The following is a 19,883-nucleotide window of genomic DNA, read 5'->3' as shown; positions in this document are numbered from 1 at the left end:
ATCCTGATAGGTACAGTCCATCTTCCACGCCAACAGTCTCCCGCCGGGGTCCCAACCCCCCTGAGCACCGACGTCGTCCAACCCCATACCATCGTATCCCGCACCAATCATTCACTGCTGGTCTGCGAACAATGTTCCCGGAAATTTGATCTTCGAGGAGACCTGGAGAGGCATGTGCAGGCCCACATGAAGGGTCAAGTACAGTATTGGTGTGCCCCGCCGTGCAGGAAAGGGTACACGACCACCGCGGGACTACAGAAGCACCAGGTTCGCTCGTAACCCAATTCACAATGTCTCTCTACAATCCTCGATACTGAAGTGGATCGCAGGTCTCGTGCAAGTTTCTCGCTGCCCAGCCGACCGCGATCAACGCGGACAACCACACCAGCGTAACCACCGACACTGTTTCGACAGAGGAATTCGACATGTTGTCTTTCATGCAGCAATTCTTCGAATTACAGGCAACCGACGGTCCATCATGTGGAGATGAAACTGTGAAGCGATATCATCCCAAATGCGAATTCTGCCCGCGCGAGTTCAAGACCCGGCCTAAGCTCCAGGAACACCTAGCTGAGCATGAGCGTGGGACGCTAGTGTTCTGCACTCCAGGGTGCGGTAGGGGCTATGGATCAACTCGTGAACTGAGAACGCACCAGGTGCGGACATCTTCAACCTATCAACGTTTGGCATACTTGCTAACCACCAACGTAGACCGTCACCGGCTGTTGGCTCGAGGCAATCAGTGCAAGCACCATGCCTGGCCTTGTCACTGGTATGGTCAGCCCCGACTGCGACCAGATTCCTCACCACGACACGCAGCAGCTCTTTGACGTTGACAGAATCGAGGACCCTGGAGCAAGTCTATTCGTGATACCGGCGGTCTATAAGACTGAAAGCACTGTGCGACTGACCGACATTGATGTGAGGTATCTGGAGAGTTCTTATCAACATGATCCCTATCCAAGTGAAGGTGAAGTCAGACGGCTCAGGAAGGAGCTTGCTTTGAGCGTTGACCAGCTTCGCCGATGGTTTGTTGTCTATTCGACGAAACGCTCCAGTCTTACTTCTGACCTAACCACCGATTGTAGGTTCTCTATACGAAGGATGCAAGACCGGTGAAGGGAGCGACTATGTCATACCTGTTCAAGCACTTACGCCGTCATTGTGTGATTATTTCTATGTACAACTATCAGTATCAATGCTGTCCCATTAGCTGTTAGTCTCACTCAGCTTGATCTCGAGACTCCCACAATCCCACGGAGGAGGCGCTCCATGGTTCTTCACTTGCAGAGACCCTCATCGGGGTTCAGAAGTGCGTTCACGCTGTTGTCCCGTGACAACAGCTAAGCCCGAAGGGCCCGAGCGCGCGGAAACTTGGTACCGAAGTAAGCTGGGCAGTCTCCTCAGATACCGCATACTGACGTCGCTTATTGCCGTTCTTGCATACAGGCTGACGTCTAGCCGAAAACTTCCTGTACGAGATCATAACGGATATCATGCCAATCAGAATGGGGAAGACCGGAAGGGAGCGCAAACGATGGGGCTCACCTCATCTTCCCCCGGACATGTAGGATCCAATGTTGGGGAATCTCACGAGATCCATCTCATAGCATATAGGTACTACTTTTTGCTTCGAGGTTGCAGCGCAAGCTCGATCGATACTGTACAGGGAGATATACGAGACGAACAACACATGAACCCCATTCGAAGGGTCAAGGGGTCCATGGTGTCGATACATCAGTCTGTGTCTCCTAGCACGACGGCCGCGTGGACAAATCCAATCCCGTCCAAACCGAAGGCGCGCCACAAGGCATCGAGTCCTCATGCAGGTACATCTCCCCAAACTCACTGGCAGGAATCAATATTCTATGCCTGTATACCGCGCCACGCCACCAGCATAGTGCAAACAGTCAGCATGCGGGTATGCAATGCACGGGGACAACGCGGGGGGGGAACTCACACAGATAACAGATGAATATCGAGGTCGGCGATAGAACCATGCCAGCGGCACCACTCGCACCCAAACACGTTCGACGGGCTTTGAAAAAGCGTGGTGATGGCGCTGTTGTGCTGTGTCAGTGCGGATTCAAGTGCCTTCGCTTCGATCGCGTTGTCAGGCGAGAGACGCTCCCAGTAGGAAGGGATGTCCAAGACCTCTGTTGGGTGGTCGATGATGGTATGTAGAATCTAACAAGTAAAGGTCGGCGATGAACATTTGAACACTTGCGGCTGGTAGCGCGAAAATTAATGTACAGAATCTCACGTACCGCATTCTACCAGTCGAAAAATTGGTGCTTTCCAATGCTTTGCGTCGTGCAAAGCCAGCAGACAAACCTAATGCCCGCTTCTTCTACGTCCTTGTGTGTCGCAGTGTCCGGCGTTAATCCGCCAAGGGAGATGATTGCATGTGTAACGGCGACATGGTCGTCGAACATCCCAAGTTCCTCTCCCCGATAAGGTGCGTCTAGAACAGATTGAATTTGGCGCGAGGCTAAAAGCTCATAGATGGATTTCGCGCGTTCTCTTGACTTGTCACAGAAGCATCGATGGGCAAGGAGATTTGGCCAGCGTAGTTGCCGTCGATGACAGCGCTTGCAGGCAAAGGAGACGAGTGCGAGATCGAGGAGAGCGTTCAGCTCTAGGGAAGCAGAGGATTCATCTAGACCCAGAAGTGCGAGCTCAGTGAAGACGTTCGTGTGGTGATCCGTCCATGAGATTATGAGACTGGAGAGATCGACAGGCGAGGTTTGAAACTCTTGTACGACGTCGCTCGACGTGTCCTGAAGGAGGGCTGCCTGCATCACTGGTAGTGTCGCCAGTTCGAAGAACCCTGGCTGGCAGTCCGATGAAGAAGTACGTGGAGAGTTCGCGCGATGATAGACATCTAAAGAGCTCTCGAGGTGTTCTAGTCGTGTCTTGGGCATGATCTCAAAAGGATCTACAACAGGGGTTGCTTCCCTCGTTGGGGTCTCTATTATCTCAGCTTGCTCTCTGAGATATTTGTTGCGAAATGGCGTCATGTACTGGACGATAGACGTGCGGATGAGGTTCCATCCTGACTCACTGAGTCAGTTCATATGTTCATACGCGTTGATCGTGCATACATGCCTTTCTCAGTAAGTTTGGACGGTCTGTTCACGGAGCTCATCCTCTTGAGGCCCGCGAGATTCGAGTATTGCATATCATTCAACACCTCGCCAAAGCCTTCCTGGCGCAGTCTGACTTCGATACTAGTGATGACCGTCAGAACGTCGTATGTCGCAGAGGTCGCACCGAATCACGCTTCCAAACGCTCCTTCTTCAGCTTATATACCTCCTCAGACCTCTTAACCTTGCAAGACACCTGCCACGCTGAGAGGAGCTCACAGTACTGGGACGCGTTCTATCAACATTAGGCGTGCAAGACAGCAGATGGGTGTAACGCACTTTCCGACTCTCCGTGACGAACGCTGCCTTATCGTCCTTGAACCTGGCTCTCTTCTCGTCATCCCGGAGGTTTGCCCAATTCTGTTTCAAAGCATCGATCTCGGGCTTGTGATACCTCCGCCCGGAGAAGCGGCCAGGGCTGTATAAAGTTATGTCAAGGTTCCATCGAGACGTAGATGCAAAAGGAAACGGCGTTCTCGTATCTGGAATTCACAAAAAGCTCGGACGCGCTTTGGAAAGCTTCCATCAGCAATGCCCCCACCTCGTTTCCGCCAATGAACCTAAGAGCATAGCATGCGGATTAGCGCCCAACGGATGAGCCACCGCGTATCAGACTCGCATAGCTTTCTGGCATGGATCGCAATATCGAACGGAGAATAGCCAATATACGGCCTGGGTTTTGGACTTGCCACAGTTCTGCAACGTAGGCGATGGGTGAGACGGCTGCGGAATCACAATCATATGATGCTTACGTGGCAGTGTGCGGAAAAGAGAAGGTTTGCATACGCAGGCTCGCTGAGATACGAAGGAGGGTCCGGGAGGTCCTCGAATTGCTTCCTTGCCTCTCTCCAGAAGGGTGCTGACTGCCGGCTCATGAGGAGTGCCCTGAACGCCCTTGTCGCCCGGGAGAGGTTCAACAGATCTCCGGGACGGAGCGATACGAATATCTAACAGGCAAAGAGCGGGGTACAACCGATTCATGATTGCGATGTAACCAATCGACTCCAGAGCTCACCTCGAAGAGAATATTATCGAGTGGCATTTCGGGCATGTCCTTCAGGCCCCCTCTCCGACCACGGAGATGGCGACGAGGGCCGGATAACACCACCGCGCCCGTTTCATGGATAGACTTGGTTATAACACATGCCGCCTGGCCTGTGTAAGGAACCGGTCGGGCAATGGAATGCTTGTGTGCCTGCATAAAGGTCAGAACGAAGGGGTTTCGGGGGCTCTGAGATCAGAGGAAGAAGGAAGGCGCACCCAACTATTACAGGTATCTGCATTACTTATAGAGGTGGACGAGCGCGAGGTGGCAAGCTCGGAAGCACGTACTGGCACCGTGAACGAATGGCTATGTACAAGGACAGGTGGATGCCGTCTGGACTTCCTTAGGGCGTCTCACTGGCATGATTATCCATAGAGGCTAGCAGACGCCCAACGGTGATGTTGAGTCTTCGCACTCTGCTCTCAAGCTCTAGAGGTGATACATAAGGTCCTCAGCCATCATTCTTGCGGCGAGGAAACTCCAAGCGTTCTGCGTCTTGTCAACTCGGCCTTCCTTCTGTCGGAGCTTTTGGTCTCTGGAGTCGGCGATCTTGTCTAAGCCACAGAGAAGCAGTACTTGTTCCCAGACGCCGCTATCCGCTAACGTCGCTCTTTGCCATGCTCATGTGCCGATACACTTCTAGCCAACAACTTGGCTTTGGCTTAGACTAGGCGTTTGTGCAAACATGGCGCCAAGGTAGCTGGGATGCAACGTTTCGGCTCCGGATTGCCTTGAATTAGAACGAGTTGATATAACGACCATTGTACATACATGGGAGGATTGAGTACAACAGGCCGATACAAAGACAATGAGATCGACGCAAGGAGACAAGGTTCGCAATCTTGTAAACACATCATACCGAAACGGGTCCAAACGGCTTCCTTGGAACGTACTCCTTGGAGGCCCTCCTAAGTGACTCGCGCAGGTTGTCTTCGAAGTCGCCCTTCCCACGGCATCGCACATCGTGCATCCCTAACCTCATCTTCTCGGTGAGTGAGAGATACTTCCGTGCGTGCGTCGAGGTCTGCTTCTTGGCCAGCACGACGATGCAGCCCACATCCTCCGTCCCACGAAGCTCAATGATAGCAAACGGGAACCCATGGTCGTCGACGGCGTCCGTGAACGACAGCGCGTGCCCTTCCTCCGTCGTCATGTCCATTCCTTCCGTACGGTAGCCGAGGGTTGGGGCACGTCTCTTCCAGTCAAATCGCCAGAAGCACGACCCGTTCGGCCAGTGGTTATCGCGCGACGTGGCCTTAAGTGCATACTCGACGAGCGTGTCGCTATCGCCAGACCATCCCGAGCTCGTGTCCGACAGCGGCAGCGACCGGCGGCGGACGGAGAACGCGGCCGGCTTGACCGTCGTGGACGTCCTGCCGTGGCTGAGCCCGAGGTAGGGATCTCGCACGGTGATGACCGCGTTCTCCTTGGGCGGCGTGTAGAGCAAAGGCCGCGCGGACGGCACGGGGGGCTCCTGCTCCTTCACCCAAGCGCTGGGCTTCGCGTAGTTGATGGAGATGGTGCCGTCGCCGAGGTGAGGCGCCGGGAAGTTGTCTTCGCGACAGTCGGAGCCGCACGCGGAGTCCCAGACGATGAGGTAGTCGCCGAGGTGTGGCTCGAGCGACGCGATGTACCTGCGGTTCTGTAGCAAAGCATCAGCTCTTGGGTGGGTAGGGTGGATATCAAGGGGAAAGCGTACCATGCTTGTGGTTAGCTCTCGCTGCTGGAGTCGACCGCGACGGAACTTTGGGAGCCACCGGTGGTGGACTGGTGTACCTGAGGACTGTCGCACCGTCCTATGCGCTTTTATGTGGGTTTTGGGGCACAATATGTCTCATCCCTGGTGAATTGGCCGCATTGAATGAAGCCAAAGCTGAGAACAGGTTGGGTCAAGCGGGACTAAGCGAGGACGCTTTGTAGCGACACATGGTGGCAGAGAGACAAAGCATAACTTCCGCTACACTTGCTGGTCTGTGCCATTGAGTATTGGATAGTCAATGAGGTTTCTGACAAGGGCTGTAAGTTCACTCCTGCGAAGAAGGATGGAGACGCAGCGTCGCGAGCGTCTCGGACCACAATCATAGGACTAATCCGGGTCAGTCCAGATGAGGCAACGCTAGCACCATAAGAGGCAGGAGAAGGCGCGCCGTGCGCGATGCAGCGCAGGTCGACTGGCGATGACGATGACAGTCGCGCATACGTCAGGCACGAACACCGCTGAATAACGTTGAGAAAGGAGGAGGGCGTGGTGTTCAGAACCTTCCCCGCTTGCCACCGACCACAGTAACGTACTCTCCCGACATGTCCATCTCTTTCACTCGCTCCGCTGTGCAACAGGCCGCTCGCGCAGTATTGCGGGGCCCGGCTCGTGCGACGACAACGCAGTCTCGCTCCTTGATGGTTCTCATTGACCACAAGGTACGCATAGTCAATGCCTATGAACATGTCGTGCATTGGCCGACTCGAGCAGTACACCGCCCACGCCACCGCTCGCGGACAAGGGCGCAACGGCGAAGTCAAGTCGGACGACGATAACGGGGTACAGCTCCGCCTCGCCATGCCTCGGTCTCTTGGCGGAAAGGGGGATGGCCAAAACCCGGAGCAGCTATTGGCCATGGGATATGCCGGTGCGTATATGCGCCGTCTGTCCACCCTGGTGCCAAATGGTGCAGGCCCACGAATGACGTAACCGCCTCCGAAGCCTGCTTTCTCAGCGCGATGCAGATGGTCGCCGGGCAGACCGGCAAGGTCGATATGGCGCGGAATGCCGTCGTCCATACCCAGGTGCATATCGGCCAACCAGAGGACATGGACGGTTTTGGGTTGGAGGTGGACATACAGGTCGAGGGCGTGCAGGACGACGAGCTCATCCAGGCGGCCCACAAAGTGAGTCGTGCTACTTCAAGGCGGCCTGCGGCGCCGGTCACAAGTAATGTCCGGTGGGACATGGGGTGGAGGCTTACTGCGACCATCCCAGACTTGCCCCTACAGCCGCGCCCTAGCCCACGGCGCAGTCGTGAAAGTCACTAAAGCATAGTAGAGCCGGCCCAGCGGTGTATAACGATAGAACGGGCTCGGCATATCTCGAGGGGTCGGCAACTCCCGTATGGCCAAGAAATAGAGGATGTTCGTTCAGCAGAAAGATAGTAAGTCGAGGATGTGCGGAGCATCAGGTCATGAGCGACGTAATGGTATGACCTCACCATGAAATGGTATGAAGTATGTTTCCTGGACAGACGCTGTGGCACCGACATCAATTTGCGCGCTGGGCGTTGGAGTACCTGCTGGGGATGGCGAGGTCGTTCGAAGTACATATAGGTTTCGAGAAGCATTGGAGTCCAACACAAACAGCACTGTCCCATTTCGTCTCAAACTCTTCACATACGACTCTCGCTCACGATCCGCTTTGCTCTTCGACTTACGTTTACACGCGCTATTAGCCTAACCTGCACTACACGCCTGTACACCAATCACACCTTCAGGCACTCTAATCGGAACCGTACCTTCATCATGCGCCCCACTCAGGCTATTCTCCGCCCCCTCACTGAGCGCATCCTCACCGGTTCCGGTGTGCGCTACGCTCGTAATATCAATGCGGGCGGTATTCAGAAGCGCAGTATTTTGAGCTTGAAGGATCATGTGGTGAGTCACCTCTGCACCACCCCACAGATGACGATCCTGACCGCCCTTGGCACTATAGTACTTCTCCAAGGCTACGGCGGAAGGACCCGGTCGCCACGGCTTCGTGAAGTCGTTCGGCGACGCGCCCCTCGACCTCAAGATGGACATGCCAAAGACCGCGGGGGGCAAAGGCGACGGGCAGAACCCCGAGCAACTGTTCGCGATGGGCTACGCGTCGTGCTTCCTCGGCGCGTTGCAGCTCGCCGCTGCGCGCGCGAACAAGAAGGACCTCGCCGAGAGCGCGAAAGTCACCGCCAATGTGTTCCTGGGCCACCCTTTGGAGCCCGATATCGACGGGTTTGGGCTCCGTGCGGAGATCACGGTCGAAGGATGCCCGGACGACGCTATCATCGCTGAGGCGCATGAGGTGGGTTTACGGTGCTCTTCGTCCTCACGTTGGACGAGAAGCTGATGCATGCATTAGTTCTGCCCATATAGCCGCGCTCTGGAGCACGGCGCGGAGGTCACGGTCACCAAGGCCTGAGTGCCAACGTGCCACATACCTTACACACCACTTCATAACCCCACCTGCTCTCCACATACGACATATCACGATGCTAACGACACCTGTACAACATGCACGCTCCCTTGCGTTTCCTCTGAGTTCCCATTCTTATGTAGTTCGATCGAGTCTCTGCTTAGGTCCAGACCGGACAGCCTATGACGACGTTTCTCTCCACCAACCTTACCTTCCCCTACCACTAACTCCGAGCACACACGGAATCGCACCATTGCATCGCGCCAATAACCATTAACCTGTAGCATAGTTGAAATATCGTGAGAGGATACGGTGGTGACATAGGGCACTTGAATGCCCTTCACGTACATATACGTCGCAGTTCTCGTGTACTGAAGCAGTAGCACAAATGTATCCATATCAACCCGTCTTTGCCACTTCGCTGGAGAGCAGGAGGATATCTCGGTATTGCGCCTAGTACATGATCTCTTGAAGCATCATTGAGTTTTGGACGATGAGGAGAGAAGTTTGAGCAATCAGTGGACGCAAGACAATATTGTGTGCAGTACAGAGGTTGTCAAGCGCCGTTTCTGCCGGAAGCGGGATGGTTCCCACGCTCCCTTGGCCTCGAAGCCACTCGCTTCAAGCCAGCACCAGTGCCCCTTCTCTTGAACACCACACCCATACTTCTTCCTTGCTCCTCACCTTCTCCTCGACACCTCAAAATCCATACAAAATGGCGATGGTACATCCCTCACGCCTGGGCCTCGTACCCCAGGACCCGCCCGATCTAGGCAAACGCGGCCGGTCGCCTTCGCCTCCCCCACGGTCGTCTAGGCGTCGCTCACGCAGTGTAGAGTCGAGGCGGGATAGGGACGAGTCTGGGAAGGACAGGACCGATAGGAAGCGGGATGTAGTTAGAGATAGGGACAGAGACGAGCGGAGGATCGCCTACGGAGACAGAGACAGAGATCGGGGCAGGCGGCACGACCGCGACCGCGCCCGTGCAGACGACTACTTCAACGAGGGGGACAGGGCCGGTGGCGGGAGGAGAGACGACTGGGACGATGGTCGAGGGCCGAGGCGCAGTAAGGAGAGGAGCGTGGATAGGGAGCGGGACAAGGAGAGGGAGGAGCGGAGGGAGAGGGAGCGGGACTCGGGGAGGACGAGGAGGGCTAGTCCGGAATATGGGGACTACCGGAGGTCGTCGCCTGTGCGCGCGCGGGAGGATGGACGGGATGCCCCCAAGGAGGGGGAGAATGGGGCCGAGAGGGCGCCGTGGAGGCAGCAGGAGAACATGTATCCGAATCGTGGGGGGAGGAAGCCACAGTACGGGGGCTTTGGAGGCGGAGCGGACTTCTTGGAGAGGTGTGTTCTGTCCTTTTGGCTTTCCACTTTGTCGTACCATTCTGAGATAACCTGTGTCCAGTCGAAGACAGCAGAGAGAGGCCAGCATAGTCACTGTGTGGCCTCCGTCGCCAAAGGCACCCACACGCGTTGAGTATGTCATTCTTTGCTATCCCGAGGTCGATCATTCTGCTGACTTGGCGATGGCATAGATCTCCAACCCGCGACTCGAAACATCACAAAAAGTCCCACAAGCGTCGGCGCGATTACTCGGACTCCGACACAGACTCGGACTCTTCAGAAGAGGAGCGCCGCCGTCGCGAGCGCAAGGAGCGCAAGAAGGCACGGAAGGAGAAGAAGGACCGCGAGAAGGACCGTGACCGTGAGCACCACAGGCACAGGTCTCGGTCCCACCGGCACAGCGACGACGAAGACAGCGACCGTGAGCACAGGCGTCACCGGGAGAAGACGCGCAGCAGGAGTGCTCGACGGAGCGCGAGCCATCGCAGCGCGACCCGTACAAAGAGTCCCGAGCAGCGCCCGCCGTCTACCCCGGACGAGGACGAGTGGGTCGAAAAGCCGGTCACAGGCGTGGTGTCGTCTCAACCGCCGCCGAGCGGCTCTATGGCCCCGCCCGCTGTTCCCGCGTCTGCGTCTGCGAAGGGCAAGCAGCCCGCACAAGGCGACGAGGACTCGGACGAAGAAGTGGGCCCGCAGCCTCTGAATGCGGCGAAGACCTCGTCGCGCAACAAGGTCGACGAGCGCCAGTACGGAGGCGCGCTCCTGCGCGGAGAGGGTAGCGCGATGGCGGCGTTCCTCAAGGACGGCACGGACGTGCGCATCCCGCGGCGTGGCGAGATTGGGCTGTCGTCGGACGAGATCGCGATGTTCGAGAGCGTGGGGTACGTCATGAGTGGCAGCCGGCACAGGCGCATGAACGCCGTCCGTATGCGCAAGGAGAACCAGGTCATCAGCGCGGAGGAAAAGAGAGGAATCTTGAAGCTGCAGCAGGAGGAGCGGGAGCGGAGGGAGGCGATATTGCGGGAGGAGTTCCAGCAGCTTGTGCAGGAGAAACTCAAGTCGGGCGCGGCCAAGTGAATTACTGGTTCGCGGGCGTATGATGCTATTCTGTAACTATATATACAATCCTCTAAACTCGCGTCGAGCACATCCATAAGCCTTCCTCCGCCCTCATTGATCGCATTCGGAATGTTCAGCGATGGCCTCCAACATTCCGGCGAGCCTAGTGCGGCGTTGCCGCAACGCGCGCTTTGCGTCACGTGCCAGAAATTTGCCCGGGAAACACTTCGATTGGTGGGTCGGACTCGCGGGACTATTGCTGCAGCTCGCACTCCTCGTCTTGTCCTCTACTTCCTCCCTCCTGGCCTACACACGTCAATATGGTCTCGTTTCAGTGAGTATTGTGAATTAAGTCTCCGTATCCAACTATACTGACCCTCCCGCTCAGGTGCGATGGTGAGCCGACCGTTCTTCGCCCGTTTCCCGCGATGCAATGATCGCTCTCAGGACGCGATCTGACTTGCCAACCTCTTACGCTTCTTCCATTTCATCGCTTACAGCTTGTGGCGATACTGTGAAGAAACCAAAGCTGGATAAGCACTACCAGATGTGCCATGCTGCAGTGACCTGCATCGACTGCTTCGCGACCTTCAATAGCCCCGCAGAATTCAAGGGCCATACATCCTGCATCAGTGAGGCGGAAAAGTACCAAAAGAGCCTGTACAAGGGCCACAAAGTACGTGCTATCCTTGCTCCCATGCCCTGTCCCACTCGTCCTCACGCCTGCCCCCCTCTCGACCCTCTAGACCGGGCAGCAGCAGAACGGCAGCGGTCCGCGTGGCCAGGGCCAGAACAACGGCGGCCGTCCCAACAACAACCACAACGATTACAACAACGCGGGCGGTGGTAAGTATCAGCAGCAGTCCTGGGGAAGACAGGGCGGCGGAGGCTGGGGCGGCGCCCGCTACGGCTACGAGGCATCTGGCGCTAACGGCACTCCTCTGGGCACCCCGGTGCGGATGTCGCCCGTGACAGCTGTCGCTGCTGGGGACGAGTCGCCGGTACCCGCGGCGAAGGCGAAGGCGAACGGGAAGGAGGCGAGCGGGAATGACCTAAAGCTGGCGGAGAAGGACAAGGAGGAGAACGGGAAGGAGAAGAAGGAGAAGAAGCGGAAGTCAGTGGGTGGGGACGAGGTCGCTGCAGAGGTACGGCGTGTCTGTCAGATGGGCGGCAGTGGCGGTGAGATGAACTGAACTCCTTGCAGATGCAAAACGGCGAGGGACCGAAAAAGAAGAAGGCAAAAGCCGTTGACGAGCCAGCTCCTTCATCACCTGCGAAGGTTGATACCGACGAGTCGTCGGAAAAGCCAGACAAGAAAGACAAGAAAGAGAAGAAGGACAAGAAGGCGAAGAAGGACAGCGCATCCGCTGAGCTAGTAGCGTCGTCGTCAACATCGGCGGATGGAGAGGAGAAAAAGTCGAAGAAGAGCAAGAAGGAGAAGAAGTCGAAGGACGCAGCGGCCGTAGAGGAGAGTGCGGAGAAAGTGGAGGTGAATGGTGTGGGGAGCGCGGAGGTTGATAAGTCGAAGAAACGGAAGCGGGAGGAGGTGGATGCTGACCCTGCGGTTGCGGCGGATGAGAAGAGCAAGAAGGATAAGAAGAAGAAGAAAAAGTCGAAGAAGGGCGAGGAGGAGGACGCTGCAGAGAATATTGATGTCGATCCACCAGCACTGACGGCTTCGTCGGAGAACAGTGGAGAAGGGAAGGAGAAGAAGAGCAAGGAGAAAAAGGAGAAAAAGGGCAAGTCGAAGAAGGACAAGTCTAAAGTGGCTGCCTGACCTCGACGACGTCCTCGTGTCTTGTCTTGCTTGTTCTTTTCAAGGCGGTTGTATGTACCTCGTTCCTTGCTGTACTTCATGCTGTGATATGACCCTGCTATAGTTGTATGCTTCGGCGCTTCACGCGGTGCGCTCTGTCATCCCGCACTTCGACGTGCATCCAGTTCAACCGGCGTTCGTAACGGATCAAATCTCAGTAGAAGGTTTGTGTTGGTTCGAAGGAGGGTCTTGTGATACTCACCTCATGACGGCAGCACTATTCATAGTGTTAGCGCTGCAGTACTGCCTCAGTATCGCAAGCGCCATACCCTTTCTCACTACACCACGTTCCCCAAATACTCCCTACGTCATGTACACCGGGTTCTGAAATATGTGCCTCGGTAGGACTTAAAGTATCGCGCTTCTACGCATGGGCACATTAGGTTTGAGAAGAGGCCACGGCTCCCTCATCGACAACGTGCAGTGACGCCAATGAGCGGTACACGGACTCCCAACAGCCCTGATCTCTGAAATTTTCCTCGTTCCAGTACTCTCGACGTTCAGGCCACTTGACTTTCGATCCTGTACTCCAGGAGCCCCTAGCGGCGATGCCATTCATATTGGTCCGGCAATGTGTTGACTGCAGCGACAATAGTCACGGTCCAGCCCCCGTCCTCCAGATCGCACTTGGGGTAATCGCAGGATTCGTCGCGTTGTCTGTCCTCGTTGCCATCTGTCGATGTACAAGGCAGCGTGTTCGCCGCCCTTCTTCAGGCGTACGGTTGGTAAGTGTACATTCTGGACCGAAGGCTCCCGTGGCATCGACGTACTGATGAATTCCATCGCATTAGGCTCACACTGGGCCACTGACTACAGTAGCAGACACGAATATACTTATGACGCCAATGCCAGCGCCCATTTATAGTCATTAGCATCTTCATCTTCATAGCAGTCTCCCTGCCCTCAGCAATCCGCTTTCCCCGACTCCCTTTGATCCGCCCCCCGCCTACGAACCGCGTCACCAAGTTTGATGCTCCATATGTGCAAAGGCGGCCTCAAATTCGTCGTAGCCTTGTGGAATCAGCTGCACGCCAACCGTGAGGTCAGTGAGATATTCGAAGGTGCAGGGTGATTTTACGTTAACATTCGGGTTTGTTTTCTCCCAGAGTTAGGCCCGCACAATGAAAGGAATTTCCGACAAAACTTCGATTGTGTGAAGGAAGACTTCTCAGCGCGCAACGAGTGCGGCTGTCAGTGCGTCCGATCCATCTTTACTTCCCATTCATCTTAATTGTCACGAATACTACCTTGTAAACAATATCTTGTCCAGATCCCCGCATTCCTCCGGGCTATGCACCAGAACATACCCCGATATGACTCTCCTTCGCTCGTATGGACTTTGCATTGCGGCACCGCGCACGCTACGTTGTATACACCTTACAATATTCACGGCTTCCGCAATGATGCTTATACCCAGATTCCCTCCATAACGCCCACCAAGGAATAGCTCGCCTACCCATACCACCAGTCCTCGAACACTCGCAACAGAAACTCGCCCGGAAAGATGCCCGGTACTTCGAGTACGGTCATCAGACTTGGATAACCTCAAGGCTGCCACATAGGTAGTTCTCACAATTGCCTTTGTACTCCTGATAGCGTTCGCGTACGCTCATTTCAGGAGGCGGACGATATCCGATCGCGAAATGTCCGCTCATTATGTGAGGATGCGTAAATTTCTCCCATCTTCAAACGTCTGGCTCGCAGGCTCACTGGTTCTGTGATAGCCTGACGACGCTTGGGCCGCTCTCACCATGGTTGGGGAGAAACACGCTGCGGCGGGCGAGAATACTACGAGACTCCCGTCGGACACAAATCACTTCACGCACTAAGTGCCCAAATCCCTCTCTCCATACTCTGCTCTGTCGCATCATGCTAGCTAGAATGAAACGTCTCGTCTCGTCTCGTCTCGTCTCTGACGCTTGAGGCCTCCCTGAGGCTGCTAGGTTCAGCTTGTGATCAGTATGGTCGTTGCCAATTCCTCGCGTACCTACTATGCCCCTCTCACCTTTGCGTTGACAGCATCGATCGCGTTGCCGGAAACGAGCGAGGGGCTGGCTCGCCTCTCACTATGTCTGACTCCGCCAACCGCTTCTTCTCCGATCTGCGATCCCATGTCAACAATTGCGTACAGAATCTGGAAGACTGAAAAAGCCGACGCCGGACAAGCACTCCCAGTAATCGCATGTCCTACGGCAGCAGACTGTATCGCATCGACTACATCACGAACTAAAACAACCCCGCAGAGTTTAACAGCAAACGGCCATACACCCTACATCAACGAGGTTGTCTATAACGTGTGCTCCTCTCGTTGTCACTGTCAGAAACAAGTTACTGTATGTTCTATGCTCCTTGATGCCGTACTTTATAAAGTGAAGAATCTTTGCTAGTTATCTCTCGGGGCGTTGTACACTGCCATACTGCATCGCTTACGGTGTTCATATCTTAGTGGGTGATTCGTTGGCATGAGGGCAATCATCTGATACTCGTCTTCTGTGGTCGGAACAGCTGCCGAGTCAGCGGCATTGATTCTACATGGTGCCGCTGGCAGTACTAGTACGCTGACTGCGGGCGGCAGCACAGCCTTTAGCATCGCTATACGCCTTCTGCCAGCCATCTGTCGCGTTTGCCAAGCTCTTTCCCTGCGATAATGTTCGCCGGTTCCTGAGCCATACACTCCAGTACATCTTGATGTGTCGCGCCCCCACGTGAACGCGTGGACGCCATCTACGAGTGCACAGCCTCATGCTGGTACAGCCAGTGATATATATGTCTTCCCCAGTGCTATCCCTATCAACATATGCATCCGCTATCCCGCATTTCCGACGTTAGGTCCGCTGCAGACTCGTTCCTGCACCCAAAATCCAACCAGCCAGGATGCCTTCCCTGTTGATCCGGCAATGTGAAGGTGACTGCGGCACCAATGGTGGCTCCCCGCAGTCCATCGTCCCCGTGGTACTCGGGGTGATGGGCGGAATCGGAGGACTGTCCATCCTCATCGCGCTCCTGCGGTACGCGTCGCGCGATGATCGCCCTCCTGCTCCCCAGGTCAGACCTGTAAGCCTACTCTCCGCATTCAGAGTCGCAATGCAATGACTGAGATGAGACTCAGTTGCGACAGGCCCGCGCCGTTCCCCTTACTACGACAGCAGAGACAGAGACCACCTTACTGCCTGTGACGCTGACAGCAGAGGCAGAGACCGCCTTGCTGCCTATGACGCCAACACCAGAGCCCATTCATGTTCATCAACATCATCGCCAACATTCTCATAGCGGTCCTATCCCCGACCTACACCCTCCGCCCTCCCCGGTCCCCTCCGAGCCGCCACCTGCCTATGAAGCGATTGTCTAATCTTCTGTACGCGCAAGACTAGCTAGGACCAGGCCGTTGGCTCACGGTTGTCCCTGCAAAGTACCCGTAAGGTCTGTGATAGATTCCATAGCGCAGTGAGAATTCACGTTAACTCTCTGGCGTGATGGTCCTTGTCAACAGTCGGATCAGCTGAACAGCCCCTGATCTACTTCGAAGGAAGCTGCAGCCGGCATCGACCATGCGAACAAGGACCTTCGGTTGCACAATCACTGCAGCCGCATGTGTACCCGGTATAGCCCAGCTTCCGGAGCATCACGATATTCCGTTATAATTGACGTCTCCGAACGACGCCCATGCCCTTATCTCCACCGCCGTCTGGCTATGTACTGGAACGCGCCTGGGTCCTGGTTGTCGTTGGACTCCGCGTTGCACCTCCCCTATACAATGATACTTCAAATGTGCGGTCCCCACTACTCCCGGCATGGACTCAAGGCACTCCATATCACACTTCAAGGACTAACGAGCTCAGACCGGACCGTCGCACCATTGTCGTCGCGTCTTGTTCTGCCGTCAATCAAGCACACGCAACGGACGATCCCTCGGAGAGAGGCGCCCCAGACTATAGTAGTCGCCGTGATAATGATTGCACCACTAACAGCTAGTATGTAGATATGCTCTCAACAGGAGGCAGCCGTGTCCGACCATAGCATGCTCACTCAAAGTATCGGTCACGGTATGCTATGTGATCCCTACTTCTCCATCCCGGCGACGTTGATCTGCTCAATGACCGACTAGTTCTGTGATAGTAGAGAAGGGACACGCTGCTGCCGTCCGTGTGGACATGATGAGACAGACCCTTGTCGAACACGGGTAAAACGGGTTGCTCTGGCAGGTTCTAAGTGTCGCAGTCCGTCCCTCAGGCTCTGTATCCTTCCCAGCCTTAACATCAAGCGAGGTCTCCGACGCTTGAACCTGTCTGCCTGTGCAGCTGGATACTGTCGATAGGACGCTGCTACGATGGTAGACAGGCGAAGGCGCTACGCGTCTTCCTTCTGCGTTTGTAGTCAGACAGGATGATGATGATAATAATAACAATGATAATAATATCAAAAAGCAGCTGGATACTGTCGTCTTCACCCGCGATGCTTACTTACATAGAGAACTTGCCTATACCCAGTGTCGAAGATACGGTAGCCTGCAGTCTACAATTGTACTTAGTGGCGATTGCAGACATTTTCATCGTGCTATGCCGCCATCACGATCATTCGGCCCGGGTCCCGTGCATCGACGCCGCTGCACTGGAATCCCGATTTGGGTGGTTCCCCTCGAACACTGAACACATCGGCGAAGACATTACATTTCTTGGTTATGTTCTCGCTTCAGCGACTGCCGCTGTAATACTAGAATATCTATGTCCAGTACCGCGAGCACCGCAGCTCCCAACCATGTCTCCGACCTCCGACACTAGGTCTCAGGTAATCACGACGTACCTTGGCCACCCCACGTTCTCCTGTGCGAAGTGCACAGCGGTTATTGTGCGTGCCGAGAGACTTATACGGAAAGATCGGGTTAATTGACTCGCGGAACAGGCTCTCCAAGACGAGCTCATCAGCAAGGCGTTCTCAGGGCGGGATGGACGTGGCTTGTAGGAATCTCCCACTGTACTTTCTATACTTCAAGCTTACCTTTCTCACGACTTGACTCGGGCCTCAGCTTGATGCACTCAGCAGTCAACCTGAAGATGGGGAAGAAGGAAGACCGTCCCCTGCTGTGAGTACATGTTACGACTGGCCGAGTAGTTTCAGAGCGTTTTGAACTAATGATGTCATCGATGCGCACAGGACGGGGGTGCACACTGTGGCAGATGTGTATTGCATGGGCTGCAACGAACGCATGGGTTGGTACTACCATAGAGCGTCCGATAACTCGCAGAAGTACAAGGAAGGTACGCCGTTCGCTGCTATCAGCGATGCCGGTGCTTACTGTGTAAACGCAGGGAAATACCTCCTAGAACGAGAGAAGCTCGCGAAGGAGAACAAGTGGAAGTTGGACGACTAACGTTACTCAGTTGCAGCGATATCCCCTCGTTGTACTATCCTCGTCGTCGTCGTCGTCGTTGTCGTCGTCGTCGTCGTCGTCGTCGTTGTCGTCGTCGTCGTCGTCGTCGAGCCCAGGAGGAGGCCTAGTTTGCTCACTTTGCTACTATCAACCGATCACGTTCACGAAGTCGTGCAACGAGTGATGCTCTTGGTCGTTTATATACATTGCGTGATTTACATAGTGGTACAAAACCTCTGGAAGCAAGATCTGCATAGGGTCCCAGGTATCATTCGTTCCTCGTGCGTCTACGACCCCACCCAACGTAAGATATACTCCCGAAATCGTACACTCCCAATACCATTCTAGACGCCGCTACACTCGCCTGCTCGAGCCGGGGGAGCTCTAGAACGACGCCGTCGAGTCGACCTCGATCGTGGGCACGATCGATGCGATGAACTTGAGGAAGACGACGAGGTAGAGGTCGACACGCATGCCTTCGACCTCCTCCTCACCTGCGGAGACAGCCTTGTCGTCCTTGCCGTTGCCGCTCGCGCGGCGGAAGAGCCACTTCTTCTGCTTCCCATCCTTCCCGGTTGCACCCCGGCGAGCTGCTTGCTGCTCCTCGATGCCCTGGTTCATCCGCTCAATGACCTTCTTCATCACGCTTGCATGTTTGCACGGGTGCACCGACGCGGCTTGCAACGACGCTGAATGAGGGAACGGCTCAATGGTGACCGTCTTGAAGGCGTGGTCGGCGGAGACGTCTTGGAAGATTTGCGAGGGTGTGAGGGGCGTGCCGTTCTGCACATTGTGTGAGGACCGCGCAAAGGGACACAAGGACATATGATGAGACCGTACCTCATCATAGCCGACAAGCCAGATGCGGGGTGTCTGATAGTACTTGTCGTACGTGATCATGACATCGTACGTCCGCACTTGCAACAGGTTGCCCTTGGCCACCTCCACCTCGCTGCCACCCCCGTCACAAACAGCCCGTCAGCAACGCTTCGCCACATCAGCAGCGCAAGCAGGAGCATGTGGCACTCACTCAGCAGTGATGACGTTCGAAGCCTTCGGCGCCGCAGCAGTCGCCTCGTCCTCGTCCTCCAAGTCCTCCTCCATATCCGGGATCTCGTCCATGTCCGGGATGTCCGCCGGAACGCCTCCCCCACCCAAGCTAAGGTGCCCCAGCGCGCCCGCAACCTCCCCGTCCGCATCGTCCACGTCGGGGATGTCGTCGATCGTGCCGACGTGCCCGCCCGCGTCGCCGCCAGCGCTCCGTCCGGCGTGCGTCTCGACCCACTCCTCCGCCCCGCCCGCGACCCCGTCCTTGGGGTCCGCGAAGGAGAGCAGCCGCTCGGCGTCCTCGTCCGCATCCGTGTACGCGAGCGTACTCGCGCGCCGGAGGCAGGGCACGCCCCGCGTGAGGAGGTACTGCTTATCGGCGGGGAGGTAGTCACGCGCCTTCGACGCGTCGCCCTTCTCCCTGCGAGGACAGGCCACACGCGTTAACCATGCAAAGGACAGGTGCTGAGGAGGAAGGACGTACCATGACCAGACGGGGAACTTGTACGCCAGGAAGTCGCCTGCCGCGACGAACTCCTCTGTGGGAAGCTCCCGGGTTAGCGCACGCCGGAGGCAACGGATGGAGTGATCGAGAGCATACCAGGGGTGATGCGGCCGTGTTCCTTGAACTTGCTCTCTTTGAGAACCTAGAAATACGTCAAAATTGGCCTGTCGCATGACGGTCCTCATAAATTGTGGCGTACGGGGCTGAGATACTCGCGGACCGCCCAATATTGTTGCTAATGCGACGGATGAGCCTGTCTTCGCGACCGGAGACGACTTGGACATACCTGAATCGTATGCATATCTTGGACAGCCGTGAGACGACTTGTATGGCAGGAGGGGGAGGGTAGGGGAGGATTTATATGGTGGACCGAGGAGGACGGTCGGCTAC

At 55.8% G+C, this 19,883-nt stretch overlaps 9 protein-coding genes across 9 annotated transcripts; 6 read left to right on the top strand and 3 right to left on the bottom strand.

Annotated features, from left to right (window-relative positions):
* Positions 1-3,756: 3,756 nt before the first annotated feature.
* Positions 3,757-4,189, bottom strand: DICSQDRAFT_51153 (uncharacterized protein; the record flags this gene model as incomplete). The annotated part of the gene is made up of 3 exons (XM_007362005.1): positions 3,757-3,843; positions 3,900-4,094; positions 4,163-4,189. The coding sequence occupies 3 exons, from the start codon at positions 4,187-4,189 to the stop codon at positions 3,757-3,759; spliced, it is 309 nt and encodes a 102-aa protein (XP_007362067.1).
* Positions 4,190-5,045: 856 nt separating this feature from the next.
* DICSQDRAFT_124610 (uncharacterized protein) lies at positions 5,046-5,894 on the bottom strand (the record flags this gene model as incomplete). Its single annotated transcript, XM_007362004.1, has 2 exons — positions 5,046-5,834; positions 5,892-5,894. The coding sequence occupies 2 exons, from the start codon at positions 5,892-5,894 to the stop codon at positions 5,046-5,048; spliced, it is 792 nt and encodes a 263-aa protein (XP_007362066.1).
* A 741-nt stretch (positions 5,895-6,635) lies between these two features.
* DICSQDRAFT_144084 (OsmC-like protein) lies at positions 6,636-7,229 on the top strand (the record flags this gene model as incomplete). The annotated part of the gene is made up of 3 exons (XM_007362003.1): positions 6,636-6,819; positions 6,894-7,078; positions 7,170-7,229. 3 exons carry the CDS (start codon positions 6,636-6,638, stop codon positions 7,227-7,229), a joined length of 429 nt encoding a protein of 142 aa, XP_007362065.1.
* Positions 7,230-7,702: 473 nt separating this feature from the next.
* DICSQDRAFT_99249 (OsmC-domain-containing protein) lies at positions 7,703-8,598 on the top strand (the record flags this gene model as incomplete). The annotated part of the gene is made up of 3 exons (XM_007362002.1): positions 7,703-7,834; positions 7,893-8,240; positions 8,298-8,598. The coding sequence occupies 3 exons, from the start codon at positions 7,703-7,705 to the stop codon at positions 8,355-8,357; spliced, it is 540 nt and encodes a 179-aa protein (XP_007362064.1). The 3' UTR covers positions 8,358-8,598.
* Positions 8,599-8,987: 389 nt separating this feature from the next.
* Positions 8,988-10,846, top strand: DICSQDRAFT_133046 (uncharacterized protein). Its single transcript, XM_007362001.1, has 3 exons — positions 8,988-9,698; positions 9,760-9,831; positions 9,890-10,846. The coding sequence occupies exons 1-3, from the start codon at positions 9,067-9,069 to the stop codon at positions 10,773-10,775; spliced, it is 1,590 nt and encodes a 529-aa protein (XP_007362063.1). The 5' UTR covers positions 8,988-9,066; the 3' UTR covers positions 10,776-10,846.
* A 212-nt stretch (positions 10,847-11,058) lies between these two features.
* DICSQDRAFT_133045 (uncharacterized protein) lies at positions 11,059-12,589 on the top strand. Its single transcript, XM_007362000.1, has 4 exons — positions 11,059-11,091; positions 11,146-11,433; positions 11,504-11,902; positions 11,962-12,589. Exons 2-4 carry the CDS (start codon positions 11,191-11,193, stop codon positions 12,532-12,534), a joined length of 1,215 nt encoding a protein of 404 aa, XP_007362062.1. The 5' UTR covers positions 11,059-11,091; positions 11,146-11,190; the 3' UTR covers positions 12,535-12,589.
* A 2,827-nt stretch (positions 12,590-15,416) lies between these two features.
* DICSQDRAFT_152632 (uncharacterized protein) lies at positions 15,417-16,379 on the top strand. The gene is made up of 3 exons (XM_007361999.1): positions 15,417-15,627; positions 15,683-15,993; positions 16,064-16,379. The coding sequence occupies exons 1-2, from the start codon at positions 15,448-15,450 to the stop codon at positions 15,920-15,922; spliced, it is 420 nt and encodes a 139-aa protein (XP_007362061.1). The 5' UTR covers positions 15,417-15,447; the 3' UTR covers positions 15,923-15,993; positions 16,064-16,379.
* Positions 16,380-17,223: 844 nt separating this feature from the next.
* Positions 17,224-18,160, top strand: DICSQDRAFT_178002 (yippee-domain-containing protein). Its single transcript, XM_007361998.1, has 5 exons — positions 17,224-17,418; positions 17,473-17,528; positions 17,597-17,653; positions 17,725-17,828; positions 17,880-18,160. Exons 1-5 carry the CDS (start codon positions 17,329-17,331, stop codon positions 17,939-17,941), a joined length of 369 nt encoding a protein of 122 aa, XP_007362060.1. The 5' UTR covers positions 17,224-17,328; the 3' UTR covers positions 17,942-18,160.
* Positions 18,132-19,870, bottom strand: DICSQDRAFT_133041 (uncharacterized protein). Its single transcript, XM_007361997.1, has 7 exons — positions 19,780-19,870; positions 19,693-19,728; positions 19,590-19,635; positions 19,473-19,527; positions 18,972-19,409; positions 18,782-18,893; positions 18,132-18,724 (listed from the first exon to the last, which is right to left on the bottom strand). The coding sequence occupies exons 1-7, from the start codon at positions 19,792-19,794 to the stop codon at positions 18,326-18,328; spliced, it is 1,101 nt and encodes a 366-aa protein (XP_007362059.1). The 5' UTR covers positions 19,795-19,870; the 3' UTR covers positions 18,132-18,325.
* Between the last annotated feature and the right edge of the window lie 13 nt (positions 19,871-19,883).

Source organism: Dichomitus squalens (assembly GCF_000275845.1).
Source record: "Dichomitus squalens LYAD-421 SS1 unplaced genomic scaffold DICSQscaffold_3, whole genome shotgun sequence".
NCBI classification, from domain to species: Eukaryota; Fungi; Basidiomycota; class Agaricomycetes; order Polyporales; family Polyporaceae; genus Dichomitus; species Dichomitus squalens.
This window is presented reverse-complemented; position numbering and strand designations above follow the sequence as displayed.